The sequence below is a fragment of the Artemia sp. Qi Xiang Cuo genome, chromosome 2 (genome assembly GCF_049724085.1).
Source record: "Artemia sp. Qi Xiang Cuo chromosome 2, ASM4972408v1, whole genome shotgun sequence".
In the NCBI taxonomy this organism is placed as follows: domain Eukaryota; kingdom Metazoa; phylum Arthropoda; class Branchiopoda; order Anostraca; family Artemiidae; genus Artemia; species Artemia sp. Qi Xiang Cuo.
In genome coordinates, this window is record NC_142795.1 from 33291805 (window position 1) to 33311820 (window position 20016).

The 20016-nt window shown below is 36.3% G+C and overlaps 1 protein-coding gene across 1 annotated transcript in view; it reads left to right on the forward strand.

The window, feature by feature from the left end:
- LOC148955157 (soluble guanylate cyclase 88E-like) overlaps nucleotides 1–20016 on the forward strand; it is a 262557-nt gene that overhangs the window by 219563 nt on the left and 22978 nt on the right. Inside the window, exon 9 of the mRNA XM_089106273.1 lies at nucleotides 13929–14133. Within this exon, the coding sequence (XP_088962399.1) occupies nucleotides 13929–14133 (205 nt within the window). The remainder of the gene's footprint in view (nucleotides 1–13928; nucleotides 14134–20016) is intronic.

Here is a 20016-nt window from a genome sequence, read left to right on the forward strand (position 1 = left end):
TTTTAGTGACAACCGAAGGATATAAAGAAGAAAAAGGGGGCAAAACTTCATTTCTAATGATGAATTACGCTAAAATATTGAAGTCAAAGAAGCAAAAATAATGGAAGTATACTTCCTTAGGAGAAGTTCAAGATTCTTTGCAGTATTGTAGAAATATTGCAGTAGTAATCACACGAATGATCGGAAATTATATTAACTTTAAATCTTAAATTTGTTAATGACCTTCAGGTTTCAAAAAACTGTATACGTTTCATATAGGATGATATATTATAAATGATTAAATCTTTTATCTACAAATCCGCAAAGAAACCAAGGATATAATTTCTTAAGCCATATTGGCCTGACATAACATAAAGAAAGAAAAACGATCAAAAATGGGGTTTTTAAAGACCTAATGAAAATATTGGAAAAACACTACAAAGCGAATATTTCGAGGGGACAAACGCCTCTCTTCTTCAGCGCAAAACGAAACATAATCAATGCAAGTGCCGAAGAATAAACCAACAAATAAAACGCAGAAAGTCAATGTGAATGTAAAAAAAAACGAACAAAAAAAATAAAAGATGAACAAAAAACAATAAAAGCCAAAAAAATGCAAGAATTAAAACCAATGCAACAACAATAAAAGTGAGCAAATAACTGAGAAATAAAAGAAAAACATTGATTTTAATAATTGGATTCCTCGCAGACAATCTTTGAGACTTTAGGGGTTGTTGACGTGTCTGATTAAGTTATTGGGAAAGTGTTACAAGGTTTATATCTCGGACTATTAGAGTATCGGCTTCTCTCTTGAGAAAACCAAAATATCACTCATTTATTCTTAAATTACCTGAATCCCTGTTCAAAGCTAGACCTAAATGTTGGTATTTAAAAATTTTAACACTTTCTCTGTAGTGCTGGATACCTTTGTCATGTGAAATTAGGCTAGCTTGATTAAAGAAAATAGTATGGTCTAGGTTTTCAAAAATGTGCTCTGCAACGGCAGAGTCAAAATTTTCTGTTTTTTCCGCTTTTTAAGTGTATTATTAATTGAGGTTGAGTGCTGAGTTAATCTATTCGTAAGTCGCTGATCAGTCTGACTCCTGATTATTAAAACAAGGAGTCAGATGACAAAGCCTTCCAACTCATTCAATGCTATTTCGTTTTGTTTTGAGTGAATGAATGTTTTTCTTTTATTTCTCAGTTATTCGCTAGTATCTGTCGATGGCGGTTAAATTTTGAATTTCTTTGCAAATCACAGATATTGGTGAAATACTCACTTTTATTGTTGTTAGGTATTTGGTTTTAATTCCTACAATGTTTTTGGCTTTTATTGTTTTTTATTCATCTTTTAAGTTTTTGATTTTTTTTTCATTGTTTTTTTTTCACATTCATTTTGACTTTCCGCGTTTCATTTGTTTGTTTATTCTTTGGCACTAGCATTGATTATATTGTTCCGTTTCGCACTGAAGAAGAGAGGCGTTTGTCTCCTCGAAATATTCGCTTTGTTGTGTCTTTTCAGTATTTTCATTTCGCCTCTAAAAACTCAATTTTTGCTCGTTTTTCTTTCTTTATGTAATATCAAGGATAATATATACCATGGATCCTTTGTGTGAAAATTGCAAATTTTTTAAGAGAAATCTTAAGAGAGATGTGAGGAAAAAGGGTATTTGTATGAAATACCCCAAATCCAATATACTTCTAATATGTTTTTATGACGCTCAATCCTATTGAAATATACCTAAGAATGATAAAAATACAATGCTTTAAAAACAAACTTGGGCTATATATTTGCACATTAGTGGATAGGGGTTGGGGTAAAGTATGGAAAGTCTGCATGCCTAATGTGCTAGGTACGATCATTCTGCATATTGTGTAGTAGGCTAAGAATTGTTTTCTAATTTCACAATCCTGTCCAGATACTTTAATCCCACCCCCCTAATATGCAAATATATAGCGCAAATTATTTATTTTCCATCTATTCTGTCACTTGTCTTTGTCTTGTCTCAAGCTAAGCTGAAAAAAAATAACAAAAAACCGGTTCTGCAATGCGTAAATGAACGAACAACCTGAGCGGTAGGGTGTATTTCATACAAGTACCGGTAAAAGTTTATTTAATGCCCTATTTTAGAAAAAATATTAAATCGACTTTTATTGTTTCTTTTCCGAAGTTGGACAAAGATTTTTTAATAAAGTTTACTACGTATATTTTCAAACTTAAAGAAAACAGAAATTATTTTTTCTTAAAATAGAGGCTTCTGATGAAAGTAAAGAGTGAAGTTCACTTAAAAAGGCCAAAAATCACTGCTTCAAAATTTATGCAACATATTTTTGAAAACAGGTTGCCATATGTTACAAGATATTCCCTGTGTTTGAAGAATTTCAAAAAACTAGCAATTCACTAAGAACTATTTTGCTTAGAATTTTGTTTAGAGAATTAAAAACGAAGAAGGGTACCATGAACCCTTGTATTCATGGACGCTATACTACTCGTTGGAATACATCATTGTATTATGAGGCATAGAAGGGTACCTTCGGAACTATAGCACCCCCCGCCCCTTACTAGTGACCTTGGTCACACTACTGGTATAACAAAACCCTTTTGGATGTATAATGTTTTTACAAATAGTCACAGAAAACTAACCGAGGGGGGGATTGCCTGTGGCCATTTGGTAAGAAACTCTTCGGCTCATGCCATTAGTTTGTCGGAGGCTTCCTCGTCTGCGGGTACAGCTCCTCTCCAAATTAATTTGGTCATGAGTCTATCGATCTCGTTATTGGTCTGAAAAAAAAAGAAGAAACATCAAATTTAGGTATAAAAGGCAGACGGAACTAACAGGGGACGGAATCCTTGGAGGGTCAGATGGTCCCCTCAAAAACTAGCGAGTATACACTTATTAGCTTAAAAGTTCCCTTCAAAGCCTGAAAAAGACGAAAAAATGGCGAGAAAAAATGCCGCTATTAATGAAAATCCCCTTCAGTGGCTGAAAGAGGTGAAACTATTGATAAAAAACAAAGATAAGTCAGTGAAACTTTTAATGTCTTCGACGTGTAAAAATAGTGAAAAAATAGCTTTAGCAGGCTGAGGACATAAAAGATGGCTTTATTAGGTTGAGAAATTACTCACATCTTCTATTTCTGTCGAAATTTGGGTGTGGGCTCTTGAAGGCCCTGACAGCACATGTTGGAGGGTGGAGGGGACGGTAAAGTCATGGGCTTGTGTAGCCGGGCCAGCGACATTACGGGCTTGCGTATGTGGGGAAGCGGGGTTCAAAATCATGTGAGCAGCCGCCCACTCTCTTTTTAACTTTCTTATAGATTGCTGTGGGGCTTGCGTTAGCATTGCTGGTCTGGTAGGGACGTGAGAGGCTCTGGGCATTACAAAACAGGTGGTCAGTGGCTGGCCCAGAGCTTGTATAGAAGGACCGGTATATCTTATGACTGATGGCCTTACGACTTGCATGAGAGTGCTTTCATTTCCCCTAGCCCTCTTGATCAGAGGGGGGGGAATTCTAAAAGAGAAAACAGGATTTACTATAAAATAGCATTCGCTTCTACAGAAAAAAACAAAATATACTATAAATTAACGCTCCCTTCTAGAAACCATAGTTGTTATTTTTTTCGTTATAAGACCCCTTCCCAGCTTTTAAAAATATAGTATTTATCGTCTAGGTGCTGGATAGAAAACCATAGCCCAGGCCCGTTGTTTTTCTCATTGGCAAACATAATTTATTATTCGTCTAAGAGGCGAAAAAAAATCAAGAAATTGAAAGTAAGAGCATTTAAATGACTTAAAAATTCCGTTTTCAAAATAGCAGCCCAGGGCTGGCGTTTTCTCATTGCCAGAAACCCTCTCCAATGACGTGACATTACATCATATATCAAAGCCAAGAGGACTAGAATTCAACATATCAAATAATAGGCAATAGCACCCGAGCTATAGACCTACTCGCCCCTTTATAAACAGATATCTCAAGCTTTAGGAAAAAATATGTAAAATAAATTGGACACTCTAGAGGTAAAATAACAGACAGATTTTTAGTATTTAGCCTACGGTTACATCTTCCCTTATTAAGGGAGAGGGGTCGTCACATAATGTACCCGTTTAACCATCTGTATTTAATAATTAGAAAAATTTTCTCGCATGCATCTATTATAAATATAACACGCTTTTTTACATAACTATTTTACGCAAACAATCAATGTCCAACTGTATATAGCTGTCATTTTACTCCTTAAAGGAAGTATTTGACTCCAATACAAAAAAGATCTTTTAGTTTAATTACGCCTTGAAGTTAGTACTACTACTACTACAAACAACTCACCGCAGCACCAAGCCGCCTGAGGTCAACACAGGTACGCACGCTCCTCCTCCACCTCAATCTAATCAAAGCCTCCCTTTTTACACCCGCCCACGAAGTTCCCATTTCCTTTAAATCTTTCTTTATGACGTCCTCCCACCTCAGACGGGGACGACCTGCTTTCCGTTTAGCCCTAGATGGTTGGCCGAAAAAAACAATCTTCGACAATCTGTCATACTTCATCCGCACAACGTGCCCTAGCCACCTCAGCATTTCTTTCATTATAGCCCTAGAGAGCGGTATTGAACCATATTTTTCGTATAGCCTATTATTTGAAATACGGTCAGTCAGCCGGGTATCCAGAAAAATCCTTAAGCAATTTCTCTGGAAAACATCTAGCAAATCTTCATCCGCTTTTCGGAGCGTCCATGCTTCAGACCCATCCCATATTTGACCACTGTCATCACTGTAGCTTCTAATATTCTGATCTTGGTTTGCAGACTTATCTTCCTATTCTTCCAGACTTTTTTTAACTGTGAAAAAACACCCTGATCCTTGGCTATTCTATTTTTAACATCTTCACTGCTCCCACCATCTTTACTAATAATACTACAAAGGTAAGTGAAGCTTACCACCTGATCAATCTTTTCATTACCCAACGTGACCTTTTCATCTTCACTTATTCCTAGCCTTAGTGACTTAGTCTTCCTAACATTAATTTTCAAACCAATTCTAGCACCCTGAACTCGCTAAACCCCTAAAACTTCATTCATTTTGCTCACACTTTCATCTAGGATGCTTAAATCATCAGCATAATCCAAGTCCAGGAGACTTTTTCCTCCCCATTTGATTCCGTGGTCTCCCATTGCCTTTCCTGTGCTCCTTAAAACAAAGTCCATTAAAATAATCTATATAAAGGGGAATAGAACACAAACCTGCTTAACTCCTGATTTAATACAAAAACAGCTGCTAACCTCATTTCAGAAAAACAACATGGGGAAATAGAAACACCTGGACATATTCCACAATAGCCGTCTAGACTACTTTATGGGGTAATAGAAAAACAAAAATAATAGAAAACCTGGGAAGTCTGACACCTGGAAACAGGGCATGCGGTCGTATTGCAGGGCATGCACTCGGAATCCCATGTTAATATGCTACGTGTGCGCTTGAAATCCTATGTTAATTTCCCTATTATTGATACTTGTCTATTATCCTGACCATATTCCAATTAATCATACTGAAACACCTGGGAATATTGCCTAGAAACAGGGATGTTATGATGTCACAGCGTTGCCGTGACGTAACAGGGCTACGATCGGAATCCTCATGTTCATCTGTCACCTGTGCCTTTAAAACTGAAACCCCCTCACTACTGTGGTAGACATTAAAAACAGGAAATAAAAATATTGTAAAAATAAATATAAAAGAAGAACCCCAGAATATGCAAAAGTGTAGACCAAGTAAAGAACGGTGTACCCTCACTAGATTTTTGTAACTATTATTTTTCGGGGCCTAATCGTAACATGCCTATACATATGCTGTACAGAATAATCCTAAGAAATGTAAGTCTGTGGATGACATGGTGAGTGCTGGCCCAGGGACAAATGAGCCAAATTAGGCATGTAGTCCATCATGATCTTTCAAATAGAAAGTACTTAGTAAAGGAAGATAATTGTACCATGTCTTATACATCTACTCCTCCTAAGCCATATCTTATGGTGCCCTTTTTAAATAGAAATCTGTCATAAGACAGCCAACATCATTTTTCTTGCCCTTTGTGTCGTAGTTACCCCCATTGGTTTATATCATAACTGTTTAAAATTTTTCGCTAACCATTTGAGTTAAAATCTAAAAAAAACAAAAAAAACAAGAAAAACCTACCTTTAGGGTGATGGCTGAAACTCTTGGGAAAAGGTCATCAAAGTAGTTCAATGGCTCATTTAAAACACAGGCTTCATAGATTGACTTAAGTAGAAACATGGACATCTTATATTTTTTCGAGATACAATATGAATGTGCAGACTATTAGTCCATATTATGGAAGAGGGCTTGGGGACCTTAAGTTCTAGCCTTTACCTCTGATATTGATGCGTATGGATATGTTTTATCTTTTTCAACTTATTATTGTTAATTGAACATTTAGGTAATCGTCTTAAATAATTGAATGTTAATTAATTAGAAGGTAATAGAAACAATAACTTAACAGCATAAATGGAGTAGGGAGTAAGCTTTACATAAAGTACCAGACCCGCAATGATAGATTTCGTATTAAGAAGCTGTGTCTAGAAGCGTGTAGTCTTACTAGCATTGTTGCTGTTGCTACTACTTCTGCTCATAAAATACAAATGCAATTACTACGACCACTTTATATACACTATCAAACAGTTCGTGGTAACAAACTGTAAGTAAGGAGCGACCTGGCCTAATACTAACCGAAACACTAAAAACGGGATTTTGATATTAATAGATACATCAAAAGAATTAGATTTTAATACTGATTTCAAATATATAAGTGTCATCAATTTTAGTCCTACCCATCAAAAGTTACGCGACTGAGAAAATTTGGCTGATTTTCGAAAAAAGGGGAAAAGACCCCCCAAAAGCTATAGAACCTTAATGAAAATCACACCATCAGATTTGGCGTATCAGAGAACCCTCCTGTAGAGGTTTCAAGCTCCTATCCGCATAAATGTGAAATTTTTTATTTTTTGCCAGAAGAAAGGTCACGGATGCGTGTTTATTTGTTTTTTGTTTGTTTTTTTTTCCCAGGGGAGATCGTATCGACCCAGTGGTCCTAGAATATCATGGGAGGGCTGATTCGAACGGAAATTAAAAGTTCTAGTGCCTTTTTTAATTGACCAAAAAAATGGAGGGCAAATAGGCCCCCTCCCACGCTCTGTTTTTCTCAAAGTCACCCGATCAAAATTTTGAGATAGCCATTTTTTTCGGCATGGTCGAAAATATACTAAATATGTCTTTTAGGATGCCTTAATTCCCCAGAGTCCCCGGGGGAGGGCTTAAAGCTATGAACTTTACTCAATGTTTACCATATAGTATTGGCTATTGGGAAGTATACAGACGTTTTCAAGGGGGATTTTTTTCTGGTAGTAGGTTATGTGGGAGGATCTTTCCATGGAGGAAGTTTTCATGGGGGAAGGGACATTGCTATAAAGGGGGCACCGGATTTCCCAGCATTATTTAAAAAAACGATCAGAAATTAAATAAAAAAATAAACAAGTTTTTCAACTAAAAGTAAGGATTAACACCAAAATTTAAAATGAGCAGAAACTATTAAGTATATGATTGGGTTTGCCCCCTAGTCAATACCTCGCTCTTTAAGCCAAATATTTTTTAGTACTTTCATAATAGCTATTTATTATAATTATCAGCCATTGTTACTAAGGGGTCATTTTTAAGTAATTGGAATAAATTTCAAATTTTAGCGTAAAGAGCGAGGTATTGACTAGGGGGCAAACCCCTTAATATACGTATTACAAATATATGGATATAGAAGTTCGTTAAGTTAGTTAATTCGTAAGTTACGTATATTTATTACTAATAAAAACGTTCGTAAATAAAATTAAACAACTTTTGAGAAAGCCATTTAACCAAATAGAAGTAAAATCAATATACACTTTTTTTTTTATTATTCATATCAAAACGTCCAAAATCAAAACGCTGAGCTGTTTTGAGCTCAAATCAAAACGTTGAGCTGGCTCCATGGTGAGCCAAAATCAAAACGTCCATTAATTCAAAAACGTTCAAAAATTAAATATAAACAAGTTTTTTTTTTAACTAAAAGTAAGGAGCAACATTAAAACTTAAAACGAACATAAATTATTTCGTAGCCTATATGAAAGGGGCTGTCCCCTGCTCAACGCCTCGCTCTTTACGCTAAAGTTAGACTCTTTCTCACAACTCTGTTTTTTAAAAGAACAAAAAATTTAGCGTAAAGAGCGAGATATTGAGCAGGGTACAGCCCCTTTCATCAAAAACCTCCCGAAATCAAAACCTCCATTAATTCAAAAACGTTCAAAAATCAAATAAAAAAAACAAATTTTTTTAACTGAAAGTAAGTAGCAACATTAAAACTTAAAACGAACAGAAATTGTTCCGTATATGAAAGGGGCTGTTCTCTCCTCAACGCCTCGCTCTTTAACTAAATTTTGACTCTTTCTCAATACTCTATTTTTTAAACGATAAAAAACTTTAGCGTAAAGATCGAGGCGTTGAGGAGAAGTCAGCCCCTTTCATATACGGAATCATTTCTGTTCGTTTTAAGTTTTAATGTTGCTCCTTACTTTCAGTTAAAAAAACTTGTTTTTTTTATTTAATTCCTAACGCGACCGATCTTACCAAGGCCACTCTTACTATGACTGCACTGCCTAGACTACTTCCTACTTCATCGTGGCAGTGCTCACAATGACAACTCTTACCATGTCTACTAGTTGTTGTTCTAGTGCTCAAGTCACGTCTAACTGTTTTTTGGCATTTTTAAAAAAGTTACTTGTTGTTCTAATTAAACGACCCTTGTGTTTCAGGAGTCGTTTGTAACGAGTTAGGACAAATCTTTAACTTTAACGTAAAGAGCAAGGTGTTGAGGAGGGGCAACCCCCCTCATATACTTAATAATTTCTGTTCGTTTTAAGTTTTAATGCTACTCCTTACTTTCGGTTGAAAAAACTTGTTTTTTTTTTAATTTCTGATCGTTTTTTAAATAGCACCAGGAAATCTAGCTCCACCTCCACGGAAAAATACCCCCCACGGACATATCCTCGGGAAAACTCAATCCTGGTGGAGATATACCCCAGACAATTACCCTTAACATATCCACACGCAAAATTGTGTCGCTAAAGAGAAAGCAAGACATATAAAGAAATTTTATGTACTAATTCTGGCAAATTCCCCCAGTATAAAGTTTCCTTTTAAAAGTTCACCCCCAGGAAACTTTCTTCTCGATGGTAAATTCTCCCCGTGCAAAATCCCCCACACGAAAGTATCATTATACATCAAATATTCAATTTGATGCTGTTTATACTTTCCAAGACTGTTCAGACGCATATAGTTTTCAGTAAAGCACCAATGACGCAGTAGGTTTTAGACTTTTACAGTGAGAGAAGGAGGTCATACCCAAACTCTTCTTTGTGGTGATTTTTGTTCGTTTCAAGCTTGATATGCATACTCAATTTAAGTTTCACTCGTTTTAAGATTTATTTATTAATTCACATTAATATCTATTGTATGTTTGTTTGCATTGATTGTTTGTTTAATTTCTGTTTGTTTTAAGTTTCATTTATACTTCAATAGGAAGATATTTTTTTTCGTTTTAAGCTAGACATTCATATTCAATCTAAGCATTACTCGCTTTAAGATCTATTTATTCATTTATATTATTACTTGTTTTATGTTTTTGCTATGATTGTTTATTTAATTTCTGTTCGTTTTGGGTTTCATTTATTCTTTAATAGTAATTTGTGGTCGTTTTGAGTTTGAATTTTAAAAGGTATTTGTATATTCTAATCTTAAGTTTAAAATTGCCATTAATTTTCTTTTAAAAACTTATTTTTCGGAAAGTATTTTTTTTAATTAATTTTTGTTCGTTTTTGATTGCAAAAGTCTCAAGTTTTAAAAAATTCTTTATTTCAAAATCAATTTAAAAAAAACAATAATCAAATATTCATCAAAGTATAAAAACAGATATCAAAGTAACAATATCAAAATGAAATAATGGGTTTGTTTCAACCAGGGAGTTTTTATTATCTGATGTTTGAACTATGTTTAACAAATTGTTATCTAAAAACCTTTATCGGATTGGTTTGGGGGAAAAGGGCGTGGGGAACTAGATTAAGCTTAGGTCTCTTTTGACTCTTTAAACGTGAACTAGAACTTTCTATTTTCAATCAAATGAGCCCTCTCTGAAGTTTATACGAGTATCCTTTCTATAAGAACCATATACATCCCCAGAGTATAACTTAAAACGCCTATCCCTGGGCCCTGGGGGGTTGTGTCGACACTGGAGTTTTAATATCTGATGGTTGAACTATTTTTTAACAAAATGGTCACCTCAAATTTTTATCGGATGGGTTTATCCATCCGATACACCCAAAGACGTGGAGGGGGAGGGGCTAGTTGCCCTCTGATCTTATTTCACTCAGAAAACATGAACTACAGCCTTTAATTTCCATTCAAATGAACCCTCTCTGAAGTTTATACGAGCATACCTTCCATGAAAACCATATATGGCCCCAGAGCAATACTTACACCGCCTGCCCCGGCCCTGGGGGGGGGGGGTGTGTCGACACAGGAGTTTTTCTTATCTCACCTTTGAACAATTTTTAACGAAATGACCATACGTAAAGGAGTTTTTGTTACATGATCTTTGAACTATTTTTTAACAAAATAGTTACCTCAAATTTTTATCAGATGTATTTGGGGAAAAAGGGCTGGGGGGGGGGGGTCAGTTACCCTCTGATCACTTTTGACTCTTAAAAAGGGCACTAGAAATTTCTATTTCCAATCGAATGAGCCCCCTTTGAAGTTTATACGAGGACCTCTTCTATATAAAGTGCCTCTTGGAAAAAAAATAAATGGAGTGTGGGGGGAGGCGAGCTGCCTTCCGATCACTTTTGACTCTTAAAAAGTGAATTACAACTTTCAATTTCCAATCAAATGAGTCCTCTAGGAATTTTATACAAGCATCCCTTCCATAACAACCATATATGCCCCCAGATCATAACTTACAACGCCTACCCCTGGGGGGCTGTGTCTACCTCGGAGCTTTTTGTTATCAGAACTTTGAACTATTTTTAATAAAATGTCTATCTCAAAATTGTTATCTGATACATTTAGGGCGCAGAGGAGGGGTGGGCTAGTTGCTCTCCGATCTCTTTTGACACTTAAAAAGTGAACAAGAACTTTTAGTTTCAAATCAAATGAGCCCACTCCGAAGTTTATACGAGCATCCCTTCCATAAGAACTATACATGCCCCTAGAGCATTACTCATAACGCCTGCCTCCGGGCCCTGGCGGGTTTCTCGACACAGGAATTTTTCTTATCTGACGTTTGAACTATTTGTAATGAAATGGCCATTATAAAAATTTTATCGGATAGGCTTGGGGACGCCTTCTATAAAAGCCTTATATGCCCCCAGGTCATAACTTAAAACCCTTGCCCTGAGGGTTGTGGGGGGTGTTTTGGGGGAGTGTCCTCCTCAAAAACATTCTCTATCTGAAAATCAACTACGCTGATCAAAATTTTGATTGGATGTGTTTGGGGGAATGATGGGGATGGGGGGGGGCTAGATGCCCTCCAATCACTTTCGACTATTAAATTAAGGCACTATTCCTTTGAATTTCCAATCGAATGATCCTTTTTTGAAGTTTCTACGACAATGCCTTCTATAAAAATCTTATATGTCCCCAGGGCATCACTTAAAACCCTTGCCCTGAGGGTTGTGGGGGATTGTCCTCCTCAAAAACAGATTTTCTACGTGAAAATCAACTACGCTGAACAAAATGGCTATCTCAAAATTTTGATAGAATGTGTTTTAGGGGAAATGATTGGCGTGGGGGGGACTCGTTGTCCCCAAATCACTTTCGACTATTAAAAAAGGCACTAGCCCTTTGAATTTCTAGTCGAATGAGCCTTTTTTGAAGTTGCTATGACAACGCCTTCTATAAGAACCTTATATGCCCCCAAGGCATAACTTAAAACCCTTGCCCTGAGGGTTGTGGGGGAGTGTCCTCCTGAAAAACATATTTTCTATCTGGAAATCAACTACACTGAACAAAATGGCTATATCAAAATTTTGATAAAATATGTTTTAGGGGGAATGATGGGCTTCGGGGGGGGGGGGGCTAGTTGCCCTCCAATCACTTTCTACCGTAAAAAGGGCACTAGAAATCTCAATTTCCAATCGAATGAGCCCGCTTTGAAGTTTATACGACGACCCCTTCCGTATGAAGTGCATCTGGGGAAAAAAATAAATAATAATAAAACATTGGAGCCGTATGGCCTTTACTATAGGCAACGGTATAGCGTTGCCTCTGATATTCATTTCGTGCAACTTCTGCTTTGCACAAAACGGCTGATTATGCCACGTTTCTACAAGAAAGGCTACTTAAAAATTTACACTTCTTGTAGGCCTTTTGAAACTTATTATTTTTCTTTGACTAAATGACCAACAGTTTACCAAATGTCCCTCAGTCCGTATACAGAACATGGACAAAGAGAAATTACACTAAACTAGCATATCCATCAGTTTGTATACTTGAAGTCTTCCGTAATTCTTTTAATGCCGTTTGGTATTATTTTCATAACAAGCTGACACATGAGAAGGCCAAATTACGTTTGTTGCCATGGCTAGAGACCATTGATGAAGCATACAATTCCAGAACATTTAATGAAATTGTTTTGTATCTATTTACATATTAAATTCTTCTCTTTTATGTTTGATTAGTTACACAACAAGTATATTTGTTACTGAATAAATTGAAGAAGAAATAAACCAGATATGTATTTACAAAAAAGAAGAAGAATAAAGCTAAGCTTATGATTATTCAACATTTAATGACATTTAAGCTCCCCTATATTAGATTTATTTTTTCCAACATGTATATACCTTATATTAACAAAGGATTTATTTTGAAACCTATTTATTTATACCTAAATCAAAATTTTTATTAAAACTATGAGGTTGCGTACAAAAGGTATCCGACTGAGGGACTCGCTGGGAAAAGGGAATACAGATTCTTTGAAAATCTACCCGTCACTGGAACTTCAAATGGTTCTCCTGCACCCAGACCGTTAAAGTTCCACTTAAGTGAATTTTAACTCTGCATTCAAGGTTAAGCACGGGTATTTAGCGAAATTCAAACATACCTACTCTAAGAAGAGAAACTAGACATCTTTAGAATGAAAATACAACATGGATGGCAATTGTGTCAAGCCACATAATCCAACATTCCTAGTTGACATCTGCAATATCTTTGCGTGCCCATATTGAATATATTTGTAATGAGGATGACCCAGAATTCAAATATACTTTTCAATGGGAGTAGAAGGGGATCTACAGCTCCTAAAGGGTGCAAATTTGGCTGAAACATTGTTTATGTAATAAGTAATTTATTACAAATAAGGTTTGGAATCGGGACGATTATGAAATCGAAGATCTGCGTAGCCTTGGGACTTCAATTTGGCATCTGGTGCTCCATGGGCAACCAGGTTTGGTATGTACCAGGTTTTAAGGCAACCAGGTTTTCACGGTAATACCAGCGTTAGCTAGAATGCAATATTAATGCCACTTTAAATGTGCTAAACATAACTAAAATTTATCCAAGTTTAGGCTGCACTGCATTGAAGGAAACCATCTAAAGTAAAATTCAAGTTTTCCTTAGCGGACATTATGAACTTTTCTTTAGATTAAAATATAAAGAAAAGATTGACTCCATCCAAGAAGCTGTTGTTAATAGCACTTTGACTACGACAAAGCCACTCTAGAGTCTTTGTATGTCCATAATTTTTTTTTTTTTTTTTTTTTTTTTATTATTATCTGGGCCTGGTAATGCAAGCTGTTCATAGCAACAGTGCCTGCCTTGAGTGAAAACAAGATCATAGCAACTTTACAAACACTTTTGAATTTTCAGAGATCTAATGATGGCAGGAACACAACAGTCAGTTGAACTGAAATTGCTACTAGATCAAGAGCTATTGAAATCAAAAAAACTTGAAGAATCCATGAAAAAACTGGATGATGAAATGAGAAAAACTGACGAGCTTTTATACCAAATGATTCCTAAGCAGGTTGCTGATACGTTGAGGCACGGAGCGAATCCAGTTGATACATGTCAGGTAAGATCATTTTCAAGATTTAGTTAAAAGTTGGGACAAATTTTATGACATGATAAAATCCAAGAAACGCTTGTTTTTCTGTGCATTTTGCCTTTGAGAATATTGAAAGTGCATAAAACACTTATAATGTTAAGAGAGAATTATATAAAGGAAAGGGTGGTAAATAAGAAGTTTTTAATTCTACCTAAATAGCCTATCAGATAAAGTTCAGCATTTTTTTTTTGGTCACTTCTAAAAATTAAATTATTCCCCTCAAGAAGAAATGAAGTTTAATTAAGCCTATATGTTTTATATAGCTTTATATAGACTCTGTGCAATCCGTTTGCTTGAATCAACATTTTCCCTTAAAGAATAACAAGAAAAGTAAACTGGTTTCTCTTAGAATTTCCTTTTTGTTCTTGTTGCTTTCAACTGCTAATTGCAAAATTATTGATTCACGCCGATACCAAGCAAGATTCAATAATGCTAAACGAACCAAATATCCTTGCTTCGAATCTCTAAGTAAAGTCTTGTTCCCATCATAGGCAGCACGCTAGCGCTGCCTAAGTAAAGAACGATGTGGGGAAAAAAACAAAACACAATTTGTTTTTTTTTTCCTCCACCCGGGCACTTCGTATCGAAGGAGTTGTCGTAGAAACTTCTAAAAGGGCTCATTCGATAGGAAATCAGAGTGGCTAGTGCACTTTTTAATAGTCAAAAGTGATTGGAGGGCAAATAGCTGCCCCCCACGCCCACCATTTCTCCAAACCCATCCACTCAAAATTTTGAGCTAGGCATTATATTATATGGTGATGATTTCCTGATAAAAAATTAGCTCTCGATAAAGAAACTCCCCCACAACCATCAGGTCAAGGGTTGCAAGTTGTACACAGAGGCAATCGATGACTTCTTTAGAATGAAGTTTCTTAGCAATTTCAAAAAAAGGCTCATTGAATTGGAAATTCAAAGGGCCAGTGCCTTTTTTAATAGTCAAAAGTGATTGGGGGGCAACCAGTCTCTCCCCCACGCCCGTCATTCCCCCAATCACATCCAATCAAAATTTCGAGATAGCCATTTTGTTCAGCGTAGTTGATTTCCAGATAGAAAATGTGTTTTGAGGAGGACACTCCCCCACAACCCTCAGGGCAAGGGTTTTAAGCTATGTCCTGGGGCCATATAAGGTTTTTATAGAAGGTGTTGTCGTAGAAACTTCAAAAAAGGCTCATTTGATTGAAAATTCAAAGGGCTAGTGCCCTTTCTCACGTCCACCATTTCCCCAAACACATCCAATAAAAACTTTTAGATAGCTATTTTGTTCAACGTATTTGATTTCCAGATAGAAAACATGTTTTTGAGGAGGGAACTCCCCCACGACCCTCGGGGCAAGGGTTATAAGTTATTCACTGAGGGCATGTAAGAACGATGTTGGCACAACGTATTATTTATTATTTTTTCCTTTAGAGCGGGGCACTCCATATGAAAGGGATCGTCGTAGAAACTTCAAAAGGGGCTTGTTCGATTTTAAATTCAAAGGGCTAGTGCTCTTTTTAATAGTAGAAAGTGATTGGAGGGCAACTAGCCCCCCCACGCCCTTCATTTCCCCAAACATATCCAATCAAAATTTTGAGATAACCAATTTGTTCAACGTAGTTCATTTCCAGATAGAAAATATGTTTTTGAGGAGGACACTCCCCCACTACACTCGGGGCAAGGGTTATAAGTTATGCACTGAGGGCATATAAGAACGATGTTGGCACAACGTATTATTTATTATTTTTTCCTTTAGAGCAGGGCACTCCATATGAAAGGGATCGTCGTAGAAACTTCAAAAGGGGCTTGTTCGATTGCAAATTCAAAGGGCTAGTGCTCTTTTTAATAGTAGAAAGTGATTGGAGGGCAACTAGCCCCCCCCCCCGCCCAACACCCATCATTTCTCCCAAAAATATCCAATCAAAATTTTGAGATAACCAATTTGTTCAGCGTAGTTCATTTCCAGATAGAAAATATGTTTTTGAGGAGGACACTCCCCAACAACCCTCGGGGCAAGGGTTATAATTTATGCCCTGAGGGCATCTAAGAACGATGTTGGCACAATGCACTATTTATTATTTTTTCCCCTTTAGATCAGGGCACTTCGTGTGGAAGGGGTCGTCGTAGGAACTTCAAAAGTGGCTCATTCGATTGAAAATTGAGAGTTCTAGTGCCCTTTTTAATAGTTGAATGTGATTGGAGGGCAACTAGCCCCCCCCCCCTCACGCCCATTCTTCCCCCAAGCACATCAAATCAAATTTTGAGATAGCCATTTTGTTCTGCGTAGTTGATTTCCAGATAAAAATATGTTTTTGAGGAGGACACTCCCCCACAGCCCACAGAGCAAGTGTTGAAAGTTATGCCCTGGGGAAATATGAGGTTTTTTTTATAGAAGGCGACGTCGTAGAAACTTCAAAACCGGCTCATTCAATTGGAAAATTTAGAGGACTAGTACCCTTTTTAATAGTCAAAAGGGATTGGAGGGCAACTAGCCCCCCATGCCAATCATTCCCCCAAACACATCCAATCAAAATTTTGAGATAGTCATTTTGTTCAGCGTAGTTGATTTCCAGATAGAAAATATGTTTTTGAGGAACACACTGCCCCATGGCCCTCAGGGCAAGGATTTTAAGTTATACCCTGGGGCATATAAGGTTTTATTGAAATCTTTGTCGTAGAAACTTGAAAAAGGGCTCATTCGATTTGAAATTCAAAGGGATAGTGCCCTTTTTAATAGTCGAAAGTGATTTGAGGACAACTAGCCCCCCCCCCCTCCCGCCCATCATTCCCCCAAACGCATCCAATAAAAATTATGAGATAGCCATTTTGTTCACCGTAGTTGATTTCCAGATAGAAAATATATTTTTGAGGAGGACACTCCCCCACAACCCTTAGGGCAACGATTATATGTTATTCCCTGTGGCATGTAAGGTTTTTATTGAAATCTTTGTCGTAAAAACTTGAAAAAGGGCTCATTCAACTTGAAATTCAAAGGGATAGTTCCCTTTTTAATAGCCGAAAGCGATTTGAGGGCAACTAACCACCCTCTCACGCCCATCGTTTCTCCAAGCACATCCAATCAAAATTTTTATATAGCCATTCTATATAACGTAGTTGCAACTTTTCTAAATTAGGTCTTTAAGGATGACAACCCCTCCCTCCAAAGCCCTCGGGGCAAAAGTTAGAAATTATGCCCTGGGGCATGTGAAGTTTTCATTGAAGCATTGGCGTAAAAAATTCAAAAGGGCTCATTCAATTGGAAATTGAAAGGTCTAGTGCCTTTTTTAATAGTTGAAAGTGATTGGATAGAGACTAACGCCCCTCTCACACCCACCATTTTCCAAAACACATGCAATCAAAATTTTGAGATATCCATTTTGCTCAACGTAGTTGAAAGTTCTGAAAGTAAGGTCTTTTAGGATGATAACCCCCTCAGAGTTCTCAGTGCAAGGGCTGTAAGTTATGCCCTATGTGCATTTAAAGTTTATATAGAAAGCTATTGTATAAATCAAAGGCAGCACGATCACGCTGCCTAAGTAAAAAACGGGGCCAATCGAGAACGAGACAAGAAACGGGGACTAAATAAAAAGGAGGAAACTCCCCCACAACCCTCAGAGCAAGGGTTTTAAGTTATGCCCTGTGGGCATATAAGAACGATGTTGGCACAATGTGTTATTTATTATTTTTTTTTTATTTAGAGCAGGGCACTTTGTATCTAAGAAGTTGTCATAGAAACTGCGAAAAGCGCTCATTCAATTGGAAATCAGAGTGGCTTCTGCCCTTTTTAATAGTCGAAAGTGATTAGAAGGTGACTAACACCCCTCTCACGCCCACGATTTCCCCAAACACATCCAATCAAAATTTTGAGATAGCCATGTTGTTTAACGTAGTCGAAAGTTCTGGAAATTCGGTTTTAGAGGATGACAACCACCCTGACAGACCTTAAGGTAAGTCTTTTAATTTATGCCCTGGGGGTATAAAAGGTGTTTATAGAAAGCGTTGTCGTTTCCAAAAGAGCTCATTCAATTAGAAATTGAAAGGCCTAGTGCCCTTTTTAATAGTCGAAAGTGATGGGAAGGCTTGACATTTTTAAAGTAAAGATCGAAGTGTGTACAATGTATTATTTTTTGTTGTTGTTGTTGGACCAGGGCACTTCGTATCGAAGGAGTTGTCTTGGAAACTTTTAAAAGGGTTCATTTGATTGAAAACAGAAAGGGCTGATGCCCTTTTTAATAGGTGAAAGTTATTTGAGGGCAACTAATCCCCCTTCCACTCCCACCCTCCCATTTCTGCTATTAAAATTTAACCAAATTGAAATAGCGTAAGTGTATCCAAGCTATCAAAGAAAGTAAACAGATTTTTTGCGAATGGTATTAAGTTTTCCATTTCAGGTCAACTAGAGGAGGTATGAAACTAAATTAAACAGTGCTATTTGTGTCCAGATTTTTAAAAGGGTGTATGTTGTTAAAAATTGCGGAAAATTTTTTTCTCCAGCATTTAAATAGCAGGCCAAACTATAAAGTCTTAAAAAACAAAAAGATTTAAAGTATTATTTTCTTTTTCCGTGAAAAGATTATGTCAATATAAAATGAACAGAAAAATTTTTTAAAAAATTTTTCCACAAAATGAGTTTTTCAAAGAAAAGTAAAGAACTCCAATAAACAAAAAATGAGCAAAAATAAAATCAAATAATCTACCAAGAGTGAAACTACAACAAATCAGCATCCATAAATAAATGAAACCCAAAACGAACAGAAATCACAAAAATTAGCCGAGTCAAACTCAAAACGAGCAGAATTTAACATAAGTAGGGCTCAAAACCCCTATGCCTTCCCAAGGCCAGAACAAAATTTGCACTTTATTGAAAAAATACAAATGAATGTGCATTGTCAGTTTAATATACATATACTGATATTTAGTAATAAAAAAAATGTTAATATTATTTGATTTATTAAAGTTATAAAAGTAAAAACATTTATATTTTTTCAGTAAAGTGCTCTTTCTAGAGCTTCTAAAACATAAACAGTTTTACAGTACATAGCATACAAACTACTGCAAGGTCTAAATACTTGAACTGAAATTGCCTTACAAACCGTGTAAGTGGGTCATTTACCACTAGAAATTACCAAGAATGCACTTTTTCTCTCTAAGGGCAAAGCAAAGTTTCCAAATTCTTTTTTTTTAGTAAAATCACTGTTAGTGAATATTAAGAGAAATTTGTTTTCTACAGCCTACCTTTCGGAGACAGGATTTCTTTTCAAACCTTTTTTAGGTGTTAATCACTTCATTCTTAGGAATTATTCTTCATCATATGGTTGCCAGCATTAATCTTTTGTTTAATATTAAATAATAGATAACAGTTTGTATCTATTAGAAGTGGCTCTTTCCTTTAAAATCAAGTTTAAAAACAATTTCTACTTACAATTAAAATAAAAAGTAACATTAAAACGTAAAATGAACATACCAGTCGCCCTTGTGTTTTAGCACTCGTTCATAAGAGATTGGGTCGAAACATTAAAGATTTAGCGTAATGAACGGTCTCTTGAGGAGAAGGAGGACTCCCTCGCATATGGAATAATTTCTTTTCCTTTTGAGCTTTAGCCTTACTCTTTGCTTTCATTTATAAAAACCTGCTGTTTTTTTCTTTTTCCCCTAAGAGTCACCCTAAATGTACGTAGATCTGCCTACCATTGAACTCTGTTCTTTACATCCAAATTTAACTTTTGCAGAACAATGCTTCTAGAAGAAGAGATTAGTTAGTGTATTTACTTTTGCAACTAAAAAATATTTTTCTAAAATATGCTATCGCCACTACAAGAAATGGGGAGATTGCGCCGCCTCGTCAACGACACTATACATTTTGTCCTATATTCA